This window comes from Motacilla alba, chromosome 4, assembly GCF_015832195.1.
Source record: "Motacilla alba alba isolate MOTALB_02 chromosome 4, Motacilla_alba_V1.0_pri, whole genome shotgun sequence".
Lineage (NCBI taxonomy): Eukaryota > Metazoa > Chordata > Aves > Passeriformes > Motacillidae > Motacilla > Motacilla alba.
This window is the reverse complement of record NC_052019.1, coordinates 48,707,341-48,728,946: the sequence shown is the minus strand read 5'-3', so window position 1 is coordinate 48,728,946 and position 21,606 is coordinate 48,707,341. Positions and strand designations below refer to the sequence as shown.

Here is a 21,606-nt window from a genome sequence, read left to right as displayed (position 1 = left end):
CTGAACTGATCAAGCGTTTTAATTATCCACTTAAGAGGGTTGAGTAAAAGGTGATCATAGAAGGGCTGAGGTTGAAAGGGGACCTCTGTTGATCAGCTGCTCCAAACAACACCTGTCCTCAAGCAGAGCCTGCTAGAGCCAGCTGCACAGGGCCCCATCAAGATGGCTTTTGAGCGACTCCAAGGATGGAACTCCACAACCTCTCTGGGCAACCTGTGCTAGTGTTTGAAAGGCTGAAAGTTACTTACTGTGAGAGCTGTCAATAAGTGCCCGTTACCTCTTGCCCTGTCACTGGACATTACTGAAAAGAGCTTAGATGCCCCTTCTCCATTTCCTACAACCAGCCTTATACATCCAGATAAGGCCTCTGAGCCTTGTCTTCTCCACACTCAGTGGCCCCAGCTCTCTTGGATTTCCTCAGTCCCAGGGCCATCTCTGTCCACCAGCACTGAACTTGTTCCAGTATGTCCAAGATCTCAATCTGGGAAGACCAGAACTGAATCCAGCACTTCAGATATGGCCTCAGCAGGGCTGAGCAGAGGATTCACCTTTATCAACCTGCTGGCAACAATTGTCTTTATGCAGCCCTGAAGGCTCTTGGCAAACTCTTTAAGATAACCCATAAAAACCTCTATCTTCATAAATCAAGTGTTGAAGGCAAAGAGTCTAACACATTTCAGAAGCCAAAGCAACTGGATTATAACTAAAAAGATATCTGCTGAGTAACTCACTGATGGGCAGTACTTGTGAGATTAGCCAAGGTTATACAAATAACCTTCAGCAAAATATTGTCTGTTACAATGGGATACAAGATGTAAGGTTAAGTGTACAGAAAATTCACATGCATTTAAGAGTGCTGTTAATGACAGCGATATCCCTCATCTTCTCTGTGGTAAACAAACAGTATTTACATGTGAGGTAAGTGTCGCCTGAGAGTCAGAGCTCTGGGGAAGGAATAGTATCTTGTTAAAAGGATTAAAGTATGCTATTCCCTAATGTACAAGCTCTCTATATGCATAAATTAACTTCCATGTACTTCCACATGTCCCACAAACTGTGAGATGTGGACCAATTACCAAGAGCCCAGCAAAGTGCCACAAAGATGACTTTCGGGACCAAGGCATCTCTCTTGTGATGAAAGGCTGAGAGCTGGGGCTGGCCCAGATGATCTCCATAGGTCCCTTCCAGCCTTAACTATTCTGGGCTTCTGTGAAGCTGTCAGAGCTTATGCTTTTTCATTGAGAGTGACTGAGAAATGTACTTTGACCCATCATTCATAAAAATTACAGATACACTATTTCTCCAGTGAAGTAGAAAGCAGAAGATTAAATGATCAAGGGGAGGGGAAAAAAAAAATCAAATAACCAAATCAAACCATACCTGATGAGGTAGTCAACAGCCCAGAAGCTAAAACTGATCTCTCATCTGAATTGAGTGCAGGTTCTTCCCCTTGTATAGTACAAGTACAGGATTTTTTTTGAGCTCACTTCTTTCCTCCAACTACCAAAAGTAACCTTATCTCAGGATGCTCCAAACACAGCACCCTAAAGTTATTTTTCCCTCCTTACTGATACCGTAACTACAGATAAAAAGTTGTTATGGTTAACAGAAACTATAAACACTTTATCTCTTCTTTTTTTTTTTTTTAACATGCACAAAGTTCTGATAATCTAAACCAAACTCATGGGTATACACAGAGAGTAGATGACTAACTAAAACGTTCACCAACTGCATTTGCCAGTTCTCTGCTCGTTGAGAGTCAAGCTCCCCAGAAGCTACCACTCAGCTTCCTGCCCTGCTGCACAGGCACCTCCAGGATACTCACCTGAGCCAACAGGGCTCATGAGGCAAAGCAGTACCAAAACAGCTCTCTTTGGATTTCTAAACTACCTTAGTGCTAAATTCCCTTAGTAACACTCCACTGCACTGAACACACACCCCCTTGCCCACTGTGCCATTCATTTCTTCTTCCCAAACTCTCCATCTGTCGTCCCAATACACCATGTTATGCCATTAGGCTCCCCTCTAACAATCACAGACACCACCACTTGGGTGACACACAACAGCAGGTTTCTCAGGGAAGTAAACAATGCTCCCATACCTGTCTGATATGTACATCTTTAGTGCTACCCGTGTGATTTTAAGAGTTACTCTGTTATTTCTGAAAAATAAGTTGAACAGATTTTATTTAAGGTGACGCAAATGTGTTCATCACTGAAGAAAACTTCTTTGTAAAGGGACACAGAAAGAACATATATACATAAAGTCTTCTGCTTGTTTTTCCAACAATAAAGAAGAACCATATGCACATACACAGAAAACATTTTAGACTACACTTCTGAAGAGAGAGCAACAGTGAGACAAACTTTCCTGGCAAACCAGCCACCTACAAACAGACAAGTTCATCCTCACTTGGTAAATGAGCATTGCAAAGTAGGAAGGCACTTAGCTCACTCTTAAAATAAGTGCTAATGCTGTAAAAGATCAAATATAACAAAGTAGTTTAAACCAAAGAGAAATCATGCACTGAAAAAGGAAGGCCAAAATAAGAAATCCTAGGATGACAACTTGATTCACAGTTTACTCAAGTTAATGAAAGACTCCAACTCCCACAGATTTCAGCGGGTTATGAAACAGGTCCTGCAGAGGGAAATGTTCCAAGTCACAAACAGCAATGCTGTATTTTGATACGTAATTGCCACCACTGCCTATGAAGAAATCCCTGGTGTAAAATAGAGAACAAATACAGTAATCTTGCTTTCTCATTTTAAAAATGGCATGAAAGAAACAACAAAAGAAAGTTATTGAAGAGAACTAGATTGTTCCCAGCTGTTGTCATAAAATACTACAGCTGTTCATGTCATTGCAGCTAATGACCAGTTGCACTTTTTTAAAGATTGTAACACAGTATGACCATTGTAATCTACATCAAACTGAAACTTGGCAAGCATCATGGAAAAAAGACTAAGAAATCATTTAAATCCTGTTTGATTTTATTTTTTAATTTCTGTTCATGGGTTGGTTTTGAGTGTTTTGGGGAGATAGGAATGGATTTTGTATGAATGGTTCTTTATTCAAATTGTCAATTATGTTAAACTACTTACAAAATCATGGTAAATAACAGGTATTACATTATCAAAATTGTCTTTTCCAGTAATAAAAAGATAATTCAACTAATAAATCCTGGTTTGTTTTTTTTTTTCTTTTTTTCTTTTTTTTGTTTTTTTGTTTTGGTTTGGTTTTTTGGTTTGTTTTTTTTTTTTGTTGTTGTTGTTGTTGAAAAGAGGTGTGCTGACTAATAGACTCAAGTTGAAAGATTATGATGAAACATCTTTTCTCTGGAGCCAAGAACAGGGTAGGCATCACCACCTAGAAGCTTTTAATTGCTTTGTTAACTGAGCTGTACATTAACCAAATCAGACTTCCTTAAAGATTCAAGTACACAAATGCAAAGAAAAGCTTAAAATAGAAAAACCCACATAGATACATAGATACAGAAAGAATTTTCAGATACAGCTCTCTCTAATGGAGCATAACTCCTTGACATATGGAGAAAAAGCTAGAGGAAAGCATGCGTCTCCCACATAAAATCTCCACGGGACTTGAAACATACTACTTCAAGTAATTTCATGTAATTTCTCAAGAAAATGAGAGAATATAGGTTCCTCTCTAGCAATGTGTCCTCCCCTCCAAGATCGTCCATCTAGAGCTATAGACCAGAAAGAAATCACAATCCTGCACTGCTTTTTACCTTCCCTATAGTTACCAAGAAAATCAATAATTCATGAAGAAAATTAGAAGTCATTTTACCACTTTCTCCACTTTAAGACACAAAAAAACTGCCAGAGAAATTCCAAATGCTTTGAAAAGATGATGAACTAAACATACACTGCTTTGACCCATTTTCGTGGCAGCAGCCTGGGACTCTGTAACAAGTAACAAACACAGCTGCAACAAAAAACCTATGACAATGAAACTTCCTGATCCAAAGGAAGAAATAATTGCTAAACATGTACTTACAGCCAAACTTAGCAACAGATAACAAGTTAGAAGGTAAGCCTCTTTTCCTCACTTTGGGACATCTATCTAGACTGCAAAGGATTTCTTTTCCCAATGATGGTTACTTCGAAGCATGAACAACCCCGAAACTTTATGCAGCCACACAGTTACTCATCTGTCACTATCAGCAAATGAAAAAAAAAATAAAAAAGGTAAATTGTAAACCCTGCCTTCAAAGGCACTCACAAAAGTCTAAATTAAAAATAAAAATCTAATCACACACTACATGAGGCCAAAACTCTAGTTTTGGATAGTTTGGATTCTTTGGATAATTAAGCCTATTGAACAACGCCCAGAGTGACTGTTATAAGACCCTCTGTAGCATCACATCTGCATAAGCCATTATTAACACATGTTATTTTCACCATTCCGATCAGAAGTTCAAAGTGCACTTCCTTTCTTTTGGCAACATCGTACAAAAAGATCAAGTCCGCACAATTAGGAGGTATTAGACAAACACTGCAGCAGAATTTGCTCTATAGCAATTTTGGAGTGTTTTTTCCTTCATTCCATCAGCAAATTTTTGCACAATACATTGTGCAAAAGTCAAGATAATTCAAAGTATTTTGGCCAACAGCAATCTGATGCAATAAAATGCTTAAGCTGAATGCCTCTAAACGACGGGATGGAGAAAAAGAATATAGGATAGAATACTGTTATACCAATATCTGTCTCTTATCAGTACATGTTGCATCACATTACAGCACTTTTTAATTTCGAAAGCTTGATTTTCTTAACCCAGATATGCCTTCTTCAAAGATGAAAAAATTGCTGCTGCCTGTCTCAAAGACTTTATACAACCCTTTTTTAGCACGGTTTTTCTCTTTCTTTTCCACAAAGGTTTGGTACAGTCTCCATACAGACTAGGTTGTGCACCTCCTAATTCTAAAGTTTAAGGTGGGGGTTTTAAAATTCACTCATCTGTGGTGAACCTCAGGATTCTTCTCAAGTAATACCAACTTCACCAAGTCCTACCCTTCATTGCTAACTAACTTCCATGTCTGATTATAAAAGCACCAAAGCATGACGGCCCATACCACCTCCCTTCCAAGTTAACCGAGAACACGCTGTTCATGCTGGCTTTGCCAACCACACAAGTTGAAACTAGCAGTCATACTATGAGTGTTCAACATAAATTGCAAGAAACCTGCAAGCAGCAGCTGAGCTGCAGAATAGAGACATCCTTCTGTGACAAGCTGGGTAGAGCTTGAGCAGCACACTGACAGTGGAGCTATTCACTAAAAAGAAAGCTACAGTCAGCAGCTGGCTGCAGAGTTTCAACAGAAGTCTGAGAAGAGGCAGAATATTCTTCCCCTGTTCTCACAGGCTTCCCCAGGCACTTACAGAGGCACCAAAAGGAAAGATACAGTGTTCCATCAACCTCTTGCATTAAATACATGCACCCAAATCTACCAGGCAGCACTTAGGCTGCTCATCATATTTAGCAATAATCAAATAAGCATAAGAGCAATAAGGAAAGAAGAGTTTTCAGAAATGCAGGACAGAAATAGACAGGAAAAGGGCATTTTGAAACATGAGAGGGAGAAAGCATTAAAAACCTAACCTGCTGACAAGTAAAAGGAGCTGCAACAGAAGTTCAGCACAGATTTTAATTACAAGTAGAAAGAGGTTTGACTGATAGACAGTTTTCGAATGAAATGTTTTCACAAATCGGTTAAATACACCCTAAAGGATGCTATCTACACCTTAGACACAAGCACCCCAAGACACACAAGAACTAACTTCTAATTAAAACCACCCTTTTTAATGTGTGGTGTCTTTCCACTCTCCTTTTTCCCCCCCCCAGCTCCAAACATAACTAGTGTTAGTTGACAATTAGCTGGAGATGATGCTGGCATCCTAAATCAATCTTAAATAATACAGTCATGTTCTCCTCATACTGCAGTGTTGCTGTATCAACATTACCATGCCTAAGCTCTCTTATAGAGATATCAGTCAGTATAAAACACGCGTAGATGACTGTTAGGGAGGTACTACTCTGGAGGTGTTATTTTCAACAGTGGCAGCTTTCTGGGGGAAGAGTAAATAGGGTGGGAATTAGTTCAGATTTTTACCTTTAGAAGAATGATTTACCGCCATAATACCATTTATCACCTTCCTGGTTTTCCACATATGATCTCTGGTCTCTTCCTTCACTCAGTAATTACAGGAAACCATTAAGTATGTACCTGGAGTACCACCTCCAGCAATTACATATATCAATCTACAACCCAAGTGGCAGACCACTCAGTGAGCCACACACTTAGGCTGCACATGCAGTATAATGGTTTTCAAGACTGGGATGATACTTTCCACCATTACTGAGTAGACTTAAAATGATCTTTTATGGGGGAAAGTCAAGGTACATGATTGATTATCAGAAGAGGAAATTATTTGACTGTTCAGCTGAAGAACAATTGTGAAATTACAGCCTATATTTGATTCATGAAACCACATACAAAAGAATATAAGAAGGCACCTTTTCATGAAGATGATTTGAAGTGGCTTTTACTTCAGAAACTTGTGGCTTCTTTTATGGCATGCTTACAGTAAGTGTTAAGCAGTATCTCTCCATCTTAAAATACTTTTAAGGAAGTACTTTTTTCCACATTCCTTGAAGCTATGAAGAAACTAATCCCCACTACAAACTGCTTCAACATCACTGAGAAGCCTAAAATAAGTTAATATTCACACTTAAATGGAGTACCAAATTTAACTTATAGTCCTGCTTTTGTACTATAAGTAGGAGCCACTCAGCAAAATGTAAGAAACTGGAAAAAAAAAACAGGGAAGATGAGTTGCAAGTATCCAGGCTACAGGTACTTATTTATTGACATTACCCAAAATTACTTTTGATAGAAAATCTCTTTAGAAATACCAGACAGAAAACACTGTGCTGAGTTCTAGAAGCCTAGAACTACAAAAAAAAAAAAAAAAGATAATTTAAAAGATCAAGTTATATGAACAAAAATAAATGTATTTTGCACGTGATACTCCTGCCACAACCTGCACTGAAATGCAAGCATATCCACGCAACAACTATCATCTCTAAGTGGGATACATGTGATGGAAGTAAATACCATTCAATTTGGGTATGGATAACAGAGAGAAAACAACTGTTCTCTTCAACATCCCCCTATAGAAAATGACCTCAACTGGCTCATATTTTCCAATTAAGTTAAATGCTGATATCATCCAGTATGTACTCCTCTTTCAAGATTACAAACAGTGGTATTAAAAGCACCAGCTCCCTACTGAGGCTCAGTCAAAAAGAGCAGGCAACAGAAGGCAGCTTTAGCCAACGAGGAATTCAGAAGCATACAAAAGGTTTTTAAGACACAAACAAGGCAATTTTGTGCCTCACTTCATATCAGTCCTACAACTCAGCACACTCAGCAAGCCACTCTCATCATACAGAGCATGAGAAAAGCCTCCCACCTATGCAGTGCAGCAATAACTCTATAAGAAAAGGCACCCTTCAGCAAGTGCACAATTTTCCCCCTATGCCTATACAGCAAAAGACTTGTTTCACTAAAGGGCTTATTTACAAAATGATCTTAATGACTAAGAGGCTCAGTGAGTTCATAAATCAAAACAAATCACCAGCTTTATTACACAGTCATCAAAGACTGTACTTTGGTTTTGTTTCAGTTTTTCAGCACCACACTTAAAATCCCTCAGGAGCGTTACGAACGTACCACATACACACACAGGCTTGCACAATGTAAAGCATACAAAGACTGCAACACCTAAGTGTCACCCAGTTGATAAAATCTATTTGTCTTACAAGTTTTAACTTAGCTTTGACATGAGGTAAGAACAAATCAGTTACATACATAAGAAACCATAACACAGCAACCTTGTTTTTTTCCTATGCAACAATATCTCTCCAAGTATATTGAACTGTTTTCTTCTCCTAGGTGCCTCTCACACAGCTTGTTTCATAAATGTACCAGGAGATTTGCAGCTATGGAGTTACTAAAACTGAGGTGGATGTACACCTGCTCCTTCAAATGAAGGTCATAGTGGATAGGGAAGAGAATCACTTCCCAGCTGTACCAGTGCCACCTTTCTGGCATAGCTGTGGGTGGATTCTCTAGTTAATAGTACACCTTGAACCCAGATTGCATTGCAGTCTTCCTCAGGAGAAGGAGAATATTCCTAAGTACTAAAACAATAAATTAATTAAAAGTAAAGTCAGTTTTCCTATGCCAACAAGGAACAGCTACAAAGCAATTCCTTCTTTTTCTTCATGAGGATCAGATAGAAACAATTTTCAGCATCCTCAAAAGAGAGGCATATCATCCTTTACTGTATTAGACAGTTATGACTGTTGAAGTAACCCTGGTCCTTGCCATAAACAAGCAATACTCAAATTTACACCAAAATATATACCAAATCCACCAACATGACAGACGTTCAGGTCAACGCAATTGCTCAAAAACCACTGAAGCACTTGCAGGATACATCTATGCTGGAAAAATTGAACTCAATTCAGAGGGAAACAGAAGCAGGCTTCTGCAACCCACCAGTGCTGGATTCCAGCCTGGAGCACAAGCCTTTGGTGAATACACACACTTCTCCCTGGACTAAGGGGAGTTACCAATGAAGTTTAGAGTTTCCATTATTGACAGCAATTTTACCTCTCACAAATCTGAAATTAACACTGATGGTGGCATATTGATCGTGAGCTGGCATTCATATTACATTACAAACAACTGTCAGCCTGCACTTTAGGAGAGCATTAACAATGACACAGTTGGAAATTCAGAGACAGCAGTGTCTGGTTTTATTGTGTGTTGTCAATTGCTGATATAACCATGTACACCTCCCCATGCAATGCACAAGAGGAAAGGACAACACCAAGGATCACAGGCCATGGCTACAGCCCTTCTAAACAGCTGAGACAGAATTACTTCATTAGAACTCTACTTCCAATAAAAAAGCACCAAACAAAAAAACCATACAAAAGCATACAACCATCTGACCTGCCCAGAAAAAAAAAAAAAATCAAAACAATTATTGTACCTAACTAACTGCAAGGTTTCCAAAAGCTACTGACTTCACTTTTTTTGTACGACTACTCCAGTTGACTTTCAGCTTTTATTTAGGATTACTCTGCTTTAGTGCAGTATCCCTTAGAGGCACTAATGCAACACTAAATACTTTGAGGAGGTCAAGTAACATGATACCTGGCTTTTCCTTCCCCATGGGTGGGGTTCAAATCTTGCTAATGTCAGTAGTGAGCAAAAGCTGTTGACATCAGGCAGCTGAGCCGTGTGAAATGAGCTACTATCCTCAGCCCAGTTTTTCCTGGACAGGTATTCCTACCTTCACAAGAACAACCAAGCCCACACTCCGACTGGCAAGTCTCATGAGTTAGAAGCAGCATGGATAAGGAATAGCTTCCTCAGTCCTGAAGAAAGACACTAACTTTAAAGACAGCTCTGTTCAAGTGAAAGTTGCACCATACCACTAACAAAAAGGCAAGGGATTTCAATTAATAATAAGCACATAAAGTCAGCACCTCCTGCAACAGTATGTTGTCCTGAGCCTTGATCCCACAAACTTTTGAATGCACCTGAATATACAGTTCATGGTATTTGCAGTCAATAGAACAAAGCGCTGCTCCTCTACAGTATGACAAAATCCAGAGTAAAAATTCTGTGTAATTTGTAAAGAATTGTGTAATTTGCATCACAACATACATACCATCTTCAGGAGAGCACCAGAGTAAAATGAAAGTACCCCTCAAACCATAACTGCATTCTGTCTAATTTTGCTTTTTTCTTTAGCTCAACAAAACAGACAGTTTTGTCAATTTTAATTGGAGTTAATTTGCTTCTGGAAACTTACCACTACACACAAACCTGAATTTAATCTTTACACTTCTCATTGTATGACAGTGTAAAATAGGCCTAACAAAGCCAGACAAAGCCAGAAGACCAAGACGTTAAAAACATTAGGGGCTCCCAAGCCTTTTTCCCCTCATCCCAAAAGCATGTTTTATTTTTAAGTCAAATCATTTAAGTACAGTTCAGACAATTCAAAAAGCAAAGAAAAATGAGTGTGAGATTAAATCCTTGCCTATGGAAATACTCCACTTCTCTGTATATTTGAGCTTTTTAAGCAGGAGAAGCAAAAAACAAAATCAAACCCACAGGAACCCCCTGATGAAGCAGCTCTCAGCCACAAGCAATTTGCACAAAGCTGCTGGAACTGTAATCCCCCCAAGCCCGTCCCACTGTTACGTAACAGTGCCAAGACAGGATTTTTCACCAGCCAGCTCAGAGTTACTGTTAGTAGGAAACATCTCCTCTCACACACCAGCAATCAAGAGGATTTAAAAAAAAGAAAAAACAAAAACAACAAAACATAATAAAACCAAAGCAAAAAAAATCCCACACAGGCAAGCAGAGAGAAAAATTTAATCCAGAGACTACATGCATGTTAAAGGCATTTCCTTTAAGTAAGGTTTTATATGATATTCTAACTTAGAAAAACCTAACTAACTTGCTTTCTCAGGTAACACCTTACCAGTGTTAGAATATCTGGTCTTTCTCTCTAAAACAACAAGACTTCAACTACATATATAGGTGCTCACAATGTAACTCTTTAATTACTCTGTATCAATTTAACATTGCCAGCTCATTTCAGTTGTTCGTCTCAAAAGGATACAAATCACATCCTATATGACAGAAACAACCAAGTGATCTTTCCTTTATTACCATCAGTTTCTTGATTTCCTTAATGTCCATATGAAGGCAGTGTGAAGTACCTATGATGCAGCAAAGAATAATCCTAAGAACAATCAGTTGACTGTGTACTACGCTCTTCGGATGCTATTTTAAGACCTTAAAAGGATTTCAATATTTAATAGAGGCCTGAACCAGTCAAGCAGACCTTCACATCTACATTGAAAGACTGACATTATGAGACAAACAGCAGGGGCAATGGACACCCAAGCAGCATCTATGTTCTTTTTGTTCAAGACTTGAACTCAGTTTAACCAAGTTGATTTCTCTCTGAGCCGCATTATAAAAGTATTTAACTACACATACTGCTAACTTTTCTTAGATGTTAGAATAAAATAGTGGTTTTAGATGTTTGAGACATGTCTGGGAAAAATACAAAGAGCAATTGCTGACAAAACACATTGACACGAGCTGAAAGCACTAAAGGTTTTGTAAATACTGAAATAATTCTTATTCATTACAAACATTGTCTGAAGCTAAAGGAAGTTGGCCACAGCAAAGATCAGGACATTTGGTCATGTACTGGGACCATACAGATTAAGGAAATTAAAAAAAAAAAAAAAAGAGATACCCCATAATCTCCTAACAGGATGGCCATTTGTTGTTTCTACAGGAGACAAGTATCAACTAAACACAGGCTCTAAAGCCTACTCTTGGGGTGATATAACAGACTGAAACTTAAATTCTAAATATTCCCGATTTTACAAGTTAAAGGTGAATTTACGAGTGATATTCTTAAAATTCTTGCAATTATGTTTCTTACAATTTCTGAATACCTACACTTTCCTTTGGGGCATAAAATGAAGTAAGAGGGGAAAAGGCATAAGACGGTAAATGTAAATATAAACACAAAACCACAAATAACACATCTTCCCAAATAATATTTACACTGAGTGTTTCCTTCTGGCATACACTTCTGTATTTACTTGAGTGTATGTATTTCAAGGCCATTTCCATTTCTAGCTTCCCAGGATCTGGACACATGCATGCTGTACCTAGGAGTTGTGCTGTCCACCGTAGCATACGGGTTGTAATCTAACTGGGTGAAATACACTAGAGCTGGGTACACTTGGTTGGGCGCCCAGTGCGGAAGGAAAGAAACAAACAAAAAACAAACAAACAAAAAGCCCAGACCACTAAATACACGTGCACTTCCTACGCACCGAGAAATGCACATGTGCAATTTACATCAGGCATCACCCCAGTAAATAAAACCTTGGTCTGTACTGCGGGGCACAAGGTGCTGTCAACCCAAACTCTCATTGGTTTATACGGCCGAGGCTGGCAGCACACGCGTGCCTCCGAAACAGAGAAAAGATCATGGAGCCCATCCGTGTTTGTGCCGAGCACCCTCACGGCCATCTGCACGCACACGGGAGCACGCCCGCTGGATAACTTCACACCCTAGCAGGCCGGGCCGTCAGCAAGAGACGGCGATGGAGGAGGAGGAGGAGAAGGAGGAGGAGAAGGCGGAGGAGGAGGAAGCAGCTTTCGCCGCCTCCCACAACGCCCGCGGCCCGCTCCCCCTCGCCCGGCATCCCCGCCGCGGGTGCCGCGGGGGCGGCCCTGCGGGAGCGGGGTACGGGGGAGCCGAGCGGCGCAACCGGTCCCCAGCAGCGGCGCTCGGTGCGGGAGCGCAGCCCCGGCTGCTGGCGCGGGGAGGCTTCCAGGCATCCTTGCTGCATGCGGGGAGCAGAACGGCAGTGACAAGCGGCGGCGGCGCAGCCTGCGGGGGGGGGCTCCGGGGAGCGCGGTCCGGAGGAGAAGGAGGAATGGGGGATGCCCAGAGGAGCGGGCGGGCTGGGGGAGGGGGCCGAGCCCTGCCCTCCTCTCCCCCAGGCACCGGGGCGGGGGAGGAAGCTGGGGCTCCCCCTCTCTCTCACGCCAGCCCTGTGCAGCGCCTTCGAGGCGGAGGGGGGGAGGCGGCGGGGGGAGGAAGGGGGGGAAATGCTGCAATGTAGCGCCGGGCAGGCAGGCGAGGGAAGCCGCAAACCCTCCACTGGGGCCCGGCGCAAGCCCCCGGGCCGAGCCCACCCCTCCCAGCTGCCGCGCCGCCGGCAGCCCCGCGGTACCTGCCCGGGGCGGGGAAGGGGGGACGGACGCGACCCCTGCAGGGGGCCCGGCGGGAGGACCCGGCCGAAAGGGCGGCGGGGGCGCAGCACCCACCTTTCACCACCCTGTCCGTCGTCGATAACTTGGGATCAACGGCCTTATGCTCCGACATGTCCGGCGGCCGGGGAGGCGGCGAGGCTCTCCCCCCTCGGGCAGGGCAGGCGCGGGCTGAGGCGGCGGCGGCCGCTGCGGTCACGGCTCCGGCTCCTCCGCTGCGGCCGAAGTTGCCGCGTCCCGCCGCCGCTCGCTGGCTCGGCTGGGCTCTGCCGCGCGGTGCCTTCCTCCTTCGTCTTCCTCCACCCCCGTCCTCCTCTTCCTCCTCCAGTTAATTATTGCTCGCTTTCAATCACGCCTCCGGGCTGTGCAGGACGGCTCGCTCTTCCCCCCCCCGCCAAAGACCCCGGCGACAACACCCGCGGCGGGCGGCTGTCAGGCAGCGCCGGCAGGAAAAGCCGCGAGTGGACGCGGGCAGCAGGAACAGCCAGGTTGCACACGCAGCGGCCAGCCCTGCGCTTCCTTCCTCCACGGCGCGCCGCTCCGGCTCCTCCCGCCGCCGCCGCCACCACCACGGCCGCCGCCGCCGCCCGGGATCGGGATCCGGATCCGTGTCTTCCCCGCCGCCCCCCGCAGGGTCTCTCCCCGGCTCGCACCGACTCCGGCCGCGGCCCCGCGCGCCGCTGCACACGCTCCGCCGCGCAGCCCCCGCGCGCCGCCCGGCCCCGCCCGCCCGGCTCCCGCTCCCGGGCGCCGCCATTGGCCCGCGCCGCGCTGCCACTCACCGCCAGCGCCCCGCCCCGCCCCGCGCGCGCCGCGCCGCCCAGGTGCGCCCGCCCGCCGGGGCCGCGCATCCCCCGCTGAGGGCCCGCTCGGCACGGCACGGCACGGCCCGGTCCTGCCCGGCACGGCACGGCACGGTCTTGCCCGGCACGGCCCGGCCCGGCCCGCCTGGCGTGTGGCCGCGGGAAAGAGCCTACTACCTGCCGCTCACCGGGGCGGCGGCTGCGCGCCGGGAACCGCGCCCGGTTGGCCGCGCCTGCGTGCCCGGGTGCGGACGGGTGCGGAGCGCCGGGCGCTCCGAGCGCCTGCCCCGCGGGGTGCCCGCGCCGAGGTGCGGCGTCCCCGGAGAGGTGACACGCAGGTACCGGCACGCGCGCAGCCGGGGCTGGCCTGCGCGAAAGGGAGATCTTCTTAAATAGCGTCCTTGAACCGGGGGGCTGCTGATCCATCTCCTCGGATACAGGAAAAATACATCCACCGCCCCTAGCTCTGTGGCTTGCCCAGCGCATCTGACACACGCCAACTTGGGGAATGGGCTGGCGCAGCCTGCAGCGCTCGGCCTCTATGCTGGGGCACCACTGTCCCCTCAAATGGGCCTGCGAGGACAAGCGGAATGGCCGAACATGGGTGAGAAGTGTTCGCCGCCCCCAGCTGGAAGAAAGACAACAACTCTTGCTTCATGTTTCTTAGAGGATTGGAAAGTACTTTACATCTGTGAAGGTGTCCTCCACCATTCCAGACAACATAAATATTGCTATGGGCTTGTTTATACATGTTGTTCAGGAGGAGCTATTCCTGACTAATTTCATGACTAATTTCCAGAATAAGGCTGGGTTGTTCCGGTTTAGTTTACACCGTGAGTTTTAATTAAAGAGGGCATACCTGTTCTGGAGAGGGATGTTTACAGAAATGTTGTTGAATAACTTCTGTGTAGATGAGCCAAGAATCAACAGACACCTAACCCGGCTTCTCATTTCCCTCTGGGGTGATGTACGAGTTGCTTGCTTAGCAGATACTATAGCTTTAGAAAGCCACCAAGAATATAAGATGGCAGTTGTGACACATGCTCCCTGCTTTGATTTGCCTGACATTTTTAGGGGACGTTTTGTTGGCTGTCCTTGTGGTATTTTCTCTGAGCATGGTAAGACATTCTATGTGACTGACATTTAGTAGAACAGCATGAGTTCTCAGCTTGTTCCAACAACTGTGGTGAGCTCCATGTGCTGTGACCATCCTCTTGTCCCAGGAGCACAGACTAGCTGGGTAATAAAGTTGCCATCTGAGATTCCTATTGCAGCAGTAACACGAGAATGTGAAACAGAGCTAGGGCTCAAGCGAGGGTGTCTTATGTATGCCCAGAAAAATCCTGAAGCCCATGACAAGTAAGCAGACATCTCCCCATATGGTAGGCATACTTCATGAAGCATGAAGTGCACAGAAGAATCTGGACAGAAAAACCCCTACATCTTCATCCCCACTGCCGGGAAACACTGCCCAGCGGCACTCGGCTCTCGGACACGGAAGGAGAGGCAGCATGTGAGGAATGCAGTGTGGCCAGTATTGCCTACACGTGGTGGGCCCCAGCTTCATGAGGTGTGGAGGACCAGTTTGGATCCGTTCTTCTGTGACTACAGGCAGTTCACATGAGTCATCTGGATTTGTCTTCACAGCCTGGAATAACAGAAGCTCTGGAACTCTCGAGTTTACATTTGCTCCCCCATTAATCACAGGACAAGACTTCAGCTCTGATTTTTTAACAAGGAAGTATCATTGTTGCTGCTGCTTATATAACAACATCCAATGTCACAACTCCAGCATGTTTGTATTAATTCTGAAGGCTACATAGGAGTTCTTTTTTTTAATGGTTTTCCTTTCCTTCTGGTTTTCAATTATAATATGCCATCCAGGCTATGTAAAGCTCTTTCATTTTATCTTGTGGAGGGAGGGTCTTGATTATTCAACTGTTGAATGTGTTCAGTCTTCCTTGCCAAGGTAGAATCCCCACTTCAGGTCATCTCTTCTTTAGGAGCATTCAGATGAGCTTTCGTAAGACAAAGGTCAGTACCGCAGCCAAACACCACGAATCATGCCACTTCTGCAAGGTATGATACAGCCAAGATTCAAATCACAGGTGTAAGACCTCATAACTACTCTGTCATGGTGTGGTGAAATCTTAACCCTATAACTTGCTTCCATAGCAGAATCCTTATCCTTGCTGTGATGGAGGGAAAGGAAGAGAGAGAAATCACGGAACATTATCTTTGTTCTCTGATAATAGTAACAAACTAGAGATACTCTGTTTCAGATTTGTGTTAGTAGTAAAGGTTGTATAGGCATTCCTTATGACTTAAATCTGTCCTTCAAATTCATCCACACAGGAGTCCTTCAGGTTTTCCTCACACTCCTTGTTCACAGAAGGATTTCTTTTTCATGGGATCTGAGATCTTAGATTCCTTTTTCTCATTTAACAGCAGGAGGAGAATATGAAGATTACCTCTTTGTATGAAAGAAACACAGTCCTTGGATTCTGGGAAAATTCTAACACATTTGACCTCTTGCATCACTAATCCCTAGTAGCATTGTTAGTCATTTCATCCCCCAGTAGAATAAAAGCCCAGCATGATAGATTAGAAGCTCTGATCTTCCAAAGAGCAGTCACTCCTGATTACTGATGTTGAGGACAAGCTCTGTGAGATCTGGGGGAGAGATTTTTTCCAAGTCTGAAATAAGTTAGTACCCACCTCTTTGCCTCAGATGAACAATTCTGTTCCATTTTAGCTGAGACGTGACAATTCTTTTAAGCACACAGCAGCTCTGGAAAGTAGCAGCATCCAGCTGTAGTGAAAGGAGGAATAAATGCCCATACAATGAGAAGTCAGTAATTTTAAGACAGACTTTCATAAAGACACACAAACTGAGGGATTTCAAACTACATAATAGATCCTGTGAAAAATTAGCAGTCAAGTTGTTTTGACTCTATTTCAGCAGCAAAGTGAGGATTATTTTATAGACATGTAGCAATACTTTTGCCCACTGACTCAACCAATTAAGATACTGTTTTAAAGTATTGATTGCAAGAGATAGTATTTAAAATTTTAATCATTATTATTAGAGAAAGACTGTTCTAGCTACAGGAGTCTGTCCTTCCTGCATTATTATTAGCCTCTGGAAGTTCTGGCTTCACATGTAATGAATGTAAGTTTAACAATATTTTGGAAGTAAAGGGGAATTAGCAAGGGCCCTAAATACCATGATGGCTGGATGGAAAATATGTGCAACAAGGTTAGTCTGGATATTGGTGCTGCCTTAAATAATGATTTTCCTGATTTTTCTTTCAAGAGAGATATGCAATTGCTTTGGTTTACTTCCCTTCAATATAAAAATTACTGGGGATACCCAACATCTTTGTATCTATGTCTATTGCCCAGGCAATAGCCTCTATAGCACCATTGTCTACAAGATTAAAACCACTCTATACTAGTCTATGTTGATAGTGTGTCTTGAGATGCTCCATAGTGAACTCAACATTCTGTTACAGGTCACAGTCACAACAGTGACAACAAGCACCTAAAACTTTCAAAAGAACTAGATTCATCTACATTTTCTACATTTAACTAAAACAAATTTGATACCAAGTGTCACATACTGGCCTTAGGTAGGCAATATAATTTATCAGCACTCCACATGTAGTTTGGTTCCATCATATCCTCAAGAGAGGAAATTCACCCCTGTGTAGAGAGCCTATACAGAGGGCCACATAGCAATTTAGATCACCATTAAGGGGCACTGTCTGAGGATTTTTTTGACAATAGTTTTCCCCCTCTTGTTCTACCTCAATAGAAAAGAGGAAGATAGATAAAGAGCCTGTAGCAATTAAATTCTTTGTATCCTTGAAATGCTTTCTGGTTATGTTGGCAAGGAGATGGAAAGTTCAGGCACATAAACACAGGCACATAACCCATCACTAAATGTATCCTCTCCTTTCTTCACTCATGGTCTTCATGGATCCACTGTGGGCACTTAACTTGTTGATCATCACTCTCTCTGGAGCTTTTCGTGTTTTTCCCAGCATTCATCTGTTGGGCTTTTGGCTTGGCTAATTATGCAGGTTCTGGATTTTGTCCTGAAGGTTTTAGCAGAATTTATACGCACTGTTAATGATACCGTGCCTGGTTGAGAATGCAAAGCTAAATAGATAATTCTATAGAGAGTCATGGAATGGATGATACCAAAATGAATTGTGTTGCAATAAAATGCAAGCAATGGCATGTGGAATACAGAAGAGAGATAGGTTAGCTACAACTTCCAACATGCTGAATCAACATGGAAAACAGTAACAACTGGTGCCATGAACAGTTACACAGAGCTTGACTGACATTTGAAAAGTCAACAAATAGTGAAAGAGAAGAACACAAGTGAGAGAAAATAACCTTGAGGCCTGGAAATTGTTTACCCCATGCCAAAACTAGCCTGCTTACAACAAGTTTCAATATTAAAGAAGAATAACTGTGGTCATCTAAGGCTGTGAATTAATATTTGCATTCAGATTAAGCCTCTGGTGCAAAACTGATCCACAAGTCATGCCTGTAATCCCTCACAGCATGCAGACTCAAGAGAAATCATGCAAAGGTCCCCATTCTAATGCTGCTGAGAAGCAGCCTAACACAAGTTTCCTCCACTACAGTTTCAGATTTCCTAAGAGGCACCTACTTTCATCAGACTATTCCACTAAGCCCAAAGGTGAAGACCAGATAAGAATTGAGTTTGGGTAGGAGTGAAGCCAGCATAAGAATAAATCAAAACACCAGAGATGGAAAGAATCATCTCAAACTGCAAAGCATAGTCAGAAAGCCACAGAGCCAGGTGTTTGAAAACCAGAGTCCGTATTCTAAGTCAAGTCAGGACTGGGACAAGGTGAGGTACAGGAGCACAACACAAAGGAAGCAGGAACCAGGAATCAAGACTAAGCAAACAAGAATGAAAGGCAAAAGAGTCAGAAGCAAAACTACAGCCAAATGGCACTGCAGGCTGCCAAGAACAACTGGTGGAGTTGCCTGACACATCTGCTATTAGGGGAAATTAGCCAAGCTTTAGCTCCTGCACAGCTGGGCCACAGTCCCAGTTGCCCTATTGCATCCAGCTGCAGGGCCAGTAGCCCAGGCAAAGCCCAGCAGTGTGGTTAAACATTCATTGACTTAAAACTTGATCTGCAGGAATAGCTTGTCCCTATAAATTTACTGGTGCAAGCAGGAGGTTTTACTCAATTTATGTATCCAGCAGAACACTGCACTGGTTTGCCTAAATGTGTTTAAAATTATTGCTTTAATTAAGCACTGCAAGTTTGTGCAGTGAAAATGTGTTACTGTAGAAAAAAACCAAAAAGCTGTGTCTGAAGGCAGGCGACAGTGCCAAGGTTCCCAGAAGTGGAAAGACATCCCCTCATCTCCCCCTACTGGTGTGCCCGTCCCCGAGCCTCTGCCTCTGCCAATACGTTGTGAAAGTGAAAGAAAGGACCCTTGGGAGCAGCTTCCAACATCGAACTGTTCTCAAGATGCTGGCAACAGCTTAAAAACACAGTCCTGCTATCAAGAATTAGTCATTTGCTCCCAGGGAGTTCATCCTACAGGCTTTGATTGTTAATTAGACATCGCTTTTCATGGGAGTCTACAGAATACAGATTTTGCAAGGGGCTTTAGGATGTTATCCCAGTGAATATTAAAATCTTGCAGAAAATATAAATTAAGAAAGGAATAGAAGGAAAGCTCACTGCATTTTAAAGATGTTCTTGTATTAAAAAACATCATGACAGACCAATGCCTGTTGAGAGAAATGAACAATATTTGAAGGAAATGGGAACAGCAAAATAACAAGATATACATTCATTTTGTATTATAAGTATCTATATATAGCTGATGTACCTCTGGTGTGTTATTGAAAACTACTAGTGACAGAAGCAGCTGAACAGATCCTGAAGTAAGACATGATACCCAGGGTGTTCAATACCCAGGATGCTTTTCTGCCTCCTTTTTCAGGAGTAATGCTGATGACAGAGACACAAGAACAAAGAGGAATGTGTGTAATTACTTCTGCAAGAGTAAGCCTTATTTGCTTTCATAGAGATGTCATGATTTATTATTTAGTTTTGCTGCCTTTATGGCCTAGAAACAGTATAGATTAAATCCCTGCCACTTTAAAGTTACATGCATGGAACACATCCTGGAGTAAATGATTTATTCAAGTGCCATCAGTGCCAGCTGAAGGCTCAGTGGCAGCACCATAACTGGTGCTAAGAGTGAGATAATTAATTACAATAAGTTGATACTCAAAGAACAAACACTGAAAACTTTGATTTAGTTGCCAAAACTCTCAGAATGTAAAGTGTCTTGTGATGTGTTATTTAAAGAAGCATAGTGAATATGAAAAGGAACAATGGACTAGAAAGTGTTTTCCAAACTGACCTCCTGTGCTATGTCTTTTCTGAAGAACTTTAAAATGGATAAAAAAGGACAGAACAATCTGATCTCTGAATGTATGTTTGTAAAATTCCCAAGTATTTTCAAAGCAAAATACTGAAAACTAGAGATTACCATACAGTTTAAGGAACTCTAATCAATATAACTACAATATTGAACTAGATGTAAATAACTTAAGTTGGCTTAGTGGTAGCACTACAAAATATAAAAATCTTAATTTAATTTTCAGACTGGCCATAATTTACGCGTTGGAAATCGAGATTCTCACTATCCCCGAGGCTTTAAACTGCTGTACAATGCAAAGCTGCTTTTTAATGGTTATAAGTTACACTTACACTCACTTAAAATACATTTTATGTTCCCAGGGTGATGCAGAGCAGCCCTAAATTAAGGGAAGCTAGGTTTCTAATTGACTACAAACATTCTCAACCAGGGATGCAAGTTCAGTGCTGCTGTCTTAACCAACTGCAGCAAAGGAAAAGGAACTCTGTCACTCTAGCAGTGCCCTACTAGTCCCACAAGGCTTTCCTGCAGGGCAGCTTGCGAGACTAGGTATTAATCTTGTGAAAAAAAAACCCAGAAATATTGACAACCAATCTCTCCCCTTCTCCCCCTTGCACCTATGTCACTGAAAAAACATCAGCCTAAGGCACACCACGGAACATCCTTTCAATCATATTTTAATCAAATTGCTTTTCATCAGCTCCTCAAATTTTATGTAAGAAGCACATGAGCCACTTTAATCTTTCCTCCTCCTCCCTCACTTCTTAAAAGAAAGTTTCAGTGCTCTGTGCTTACTCAAAAAATGGCATTCAGCACAGCAAGAGATGCATAAATCTTCTAAATTGCTAAAAAAATGGTACCCAGAGGCTGTTGTGGCTCTAGATGATGACAATTGAATGCACAGGACTGGAGAACACCATTTTAAAATACTCAGGTAATAAATTTTCCTTTTAAAGTATCCTTAGCAGCAGAGGCGTGTTGTGTTACTGATGCATTAGAGACAACGGAAGTGCCTGGGAATGATCAGGAATTAAGGCTTCACCCCTTAAAAAGGTGGCAGGATCAATAGCTCAGCTGAAGTGCATCTACACCAGTGTATGTGGCATAGGCAAGCAAAAGGAGGAGCTGGAAACCAAGGTGCAGCAGGGAAAGTGTGACACAAGTTGCCATCATGGCAACAGTGTGGGTTGGTTCACACAGCTGGAGTGTTGTAATGGCCAGTGCAGTGGGTGTAGGGATAGGCAAGAAAGAGAGGTGGTGGGGTAGCCACATATGTGAGAGAGTGGTTGGATGGACTAGAGCTTAATGATGGTGGGAGTGTTGATCTGCTGCAGGTAGGAAGCCTCTGCAGAGGGATCTGGACAGGTTGGATCAATGGCTGAGGCCAGTTCGATGAGGGTCAACAAGGTGAAGAACTGAGGATGTCA

General features: G+C 43.2%; 1 protein-coding gene across 2 annotated transcripts in view; it reads right to left on the bottom strand.

The window, feature by feature from the left end:
* Positions 1-13,626, bottom strand: part of PPP3CA (protein phosphatase 3 catalytic subunit alpha) — a 171,458-nt gene extending 157,832 nt beyond the window's left edge. Inside the window, exon 1 of one of the 2 annotated variants that reach the window (XM_038136261.1) lies at positions 12,981-13,626. In XM_038136261.1, coding sequence (XP_037992189.1) covers positions 12,981-13,038 — 58 coding nt within the window. In that variant the 5' untranslated portion in view covers positions 13,039-13,626. The remainder of the gene's footprint in view (positions 1-12,980) is intronic. The other variant, XM_038136262.1, reaches the window with a different exon arrangement.
* Positions 13,627-21,606: the final 7,980 nt, after the last annotated feature.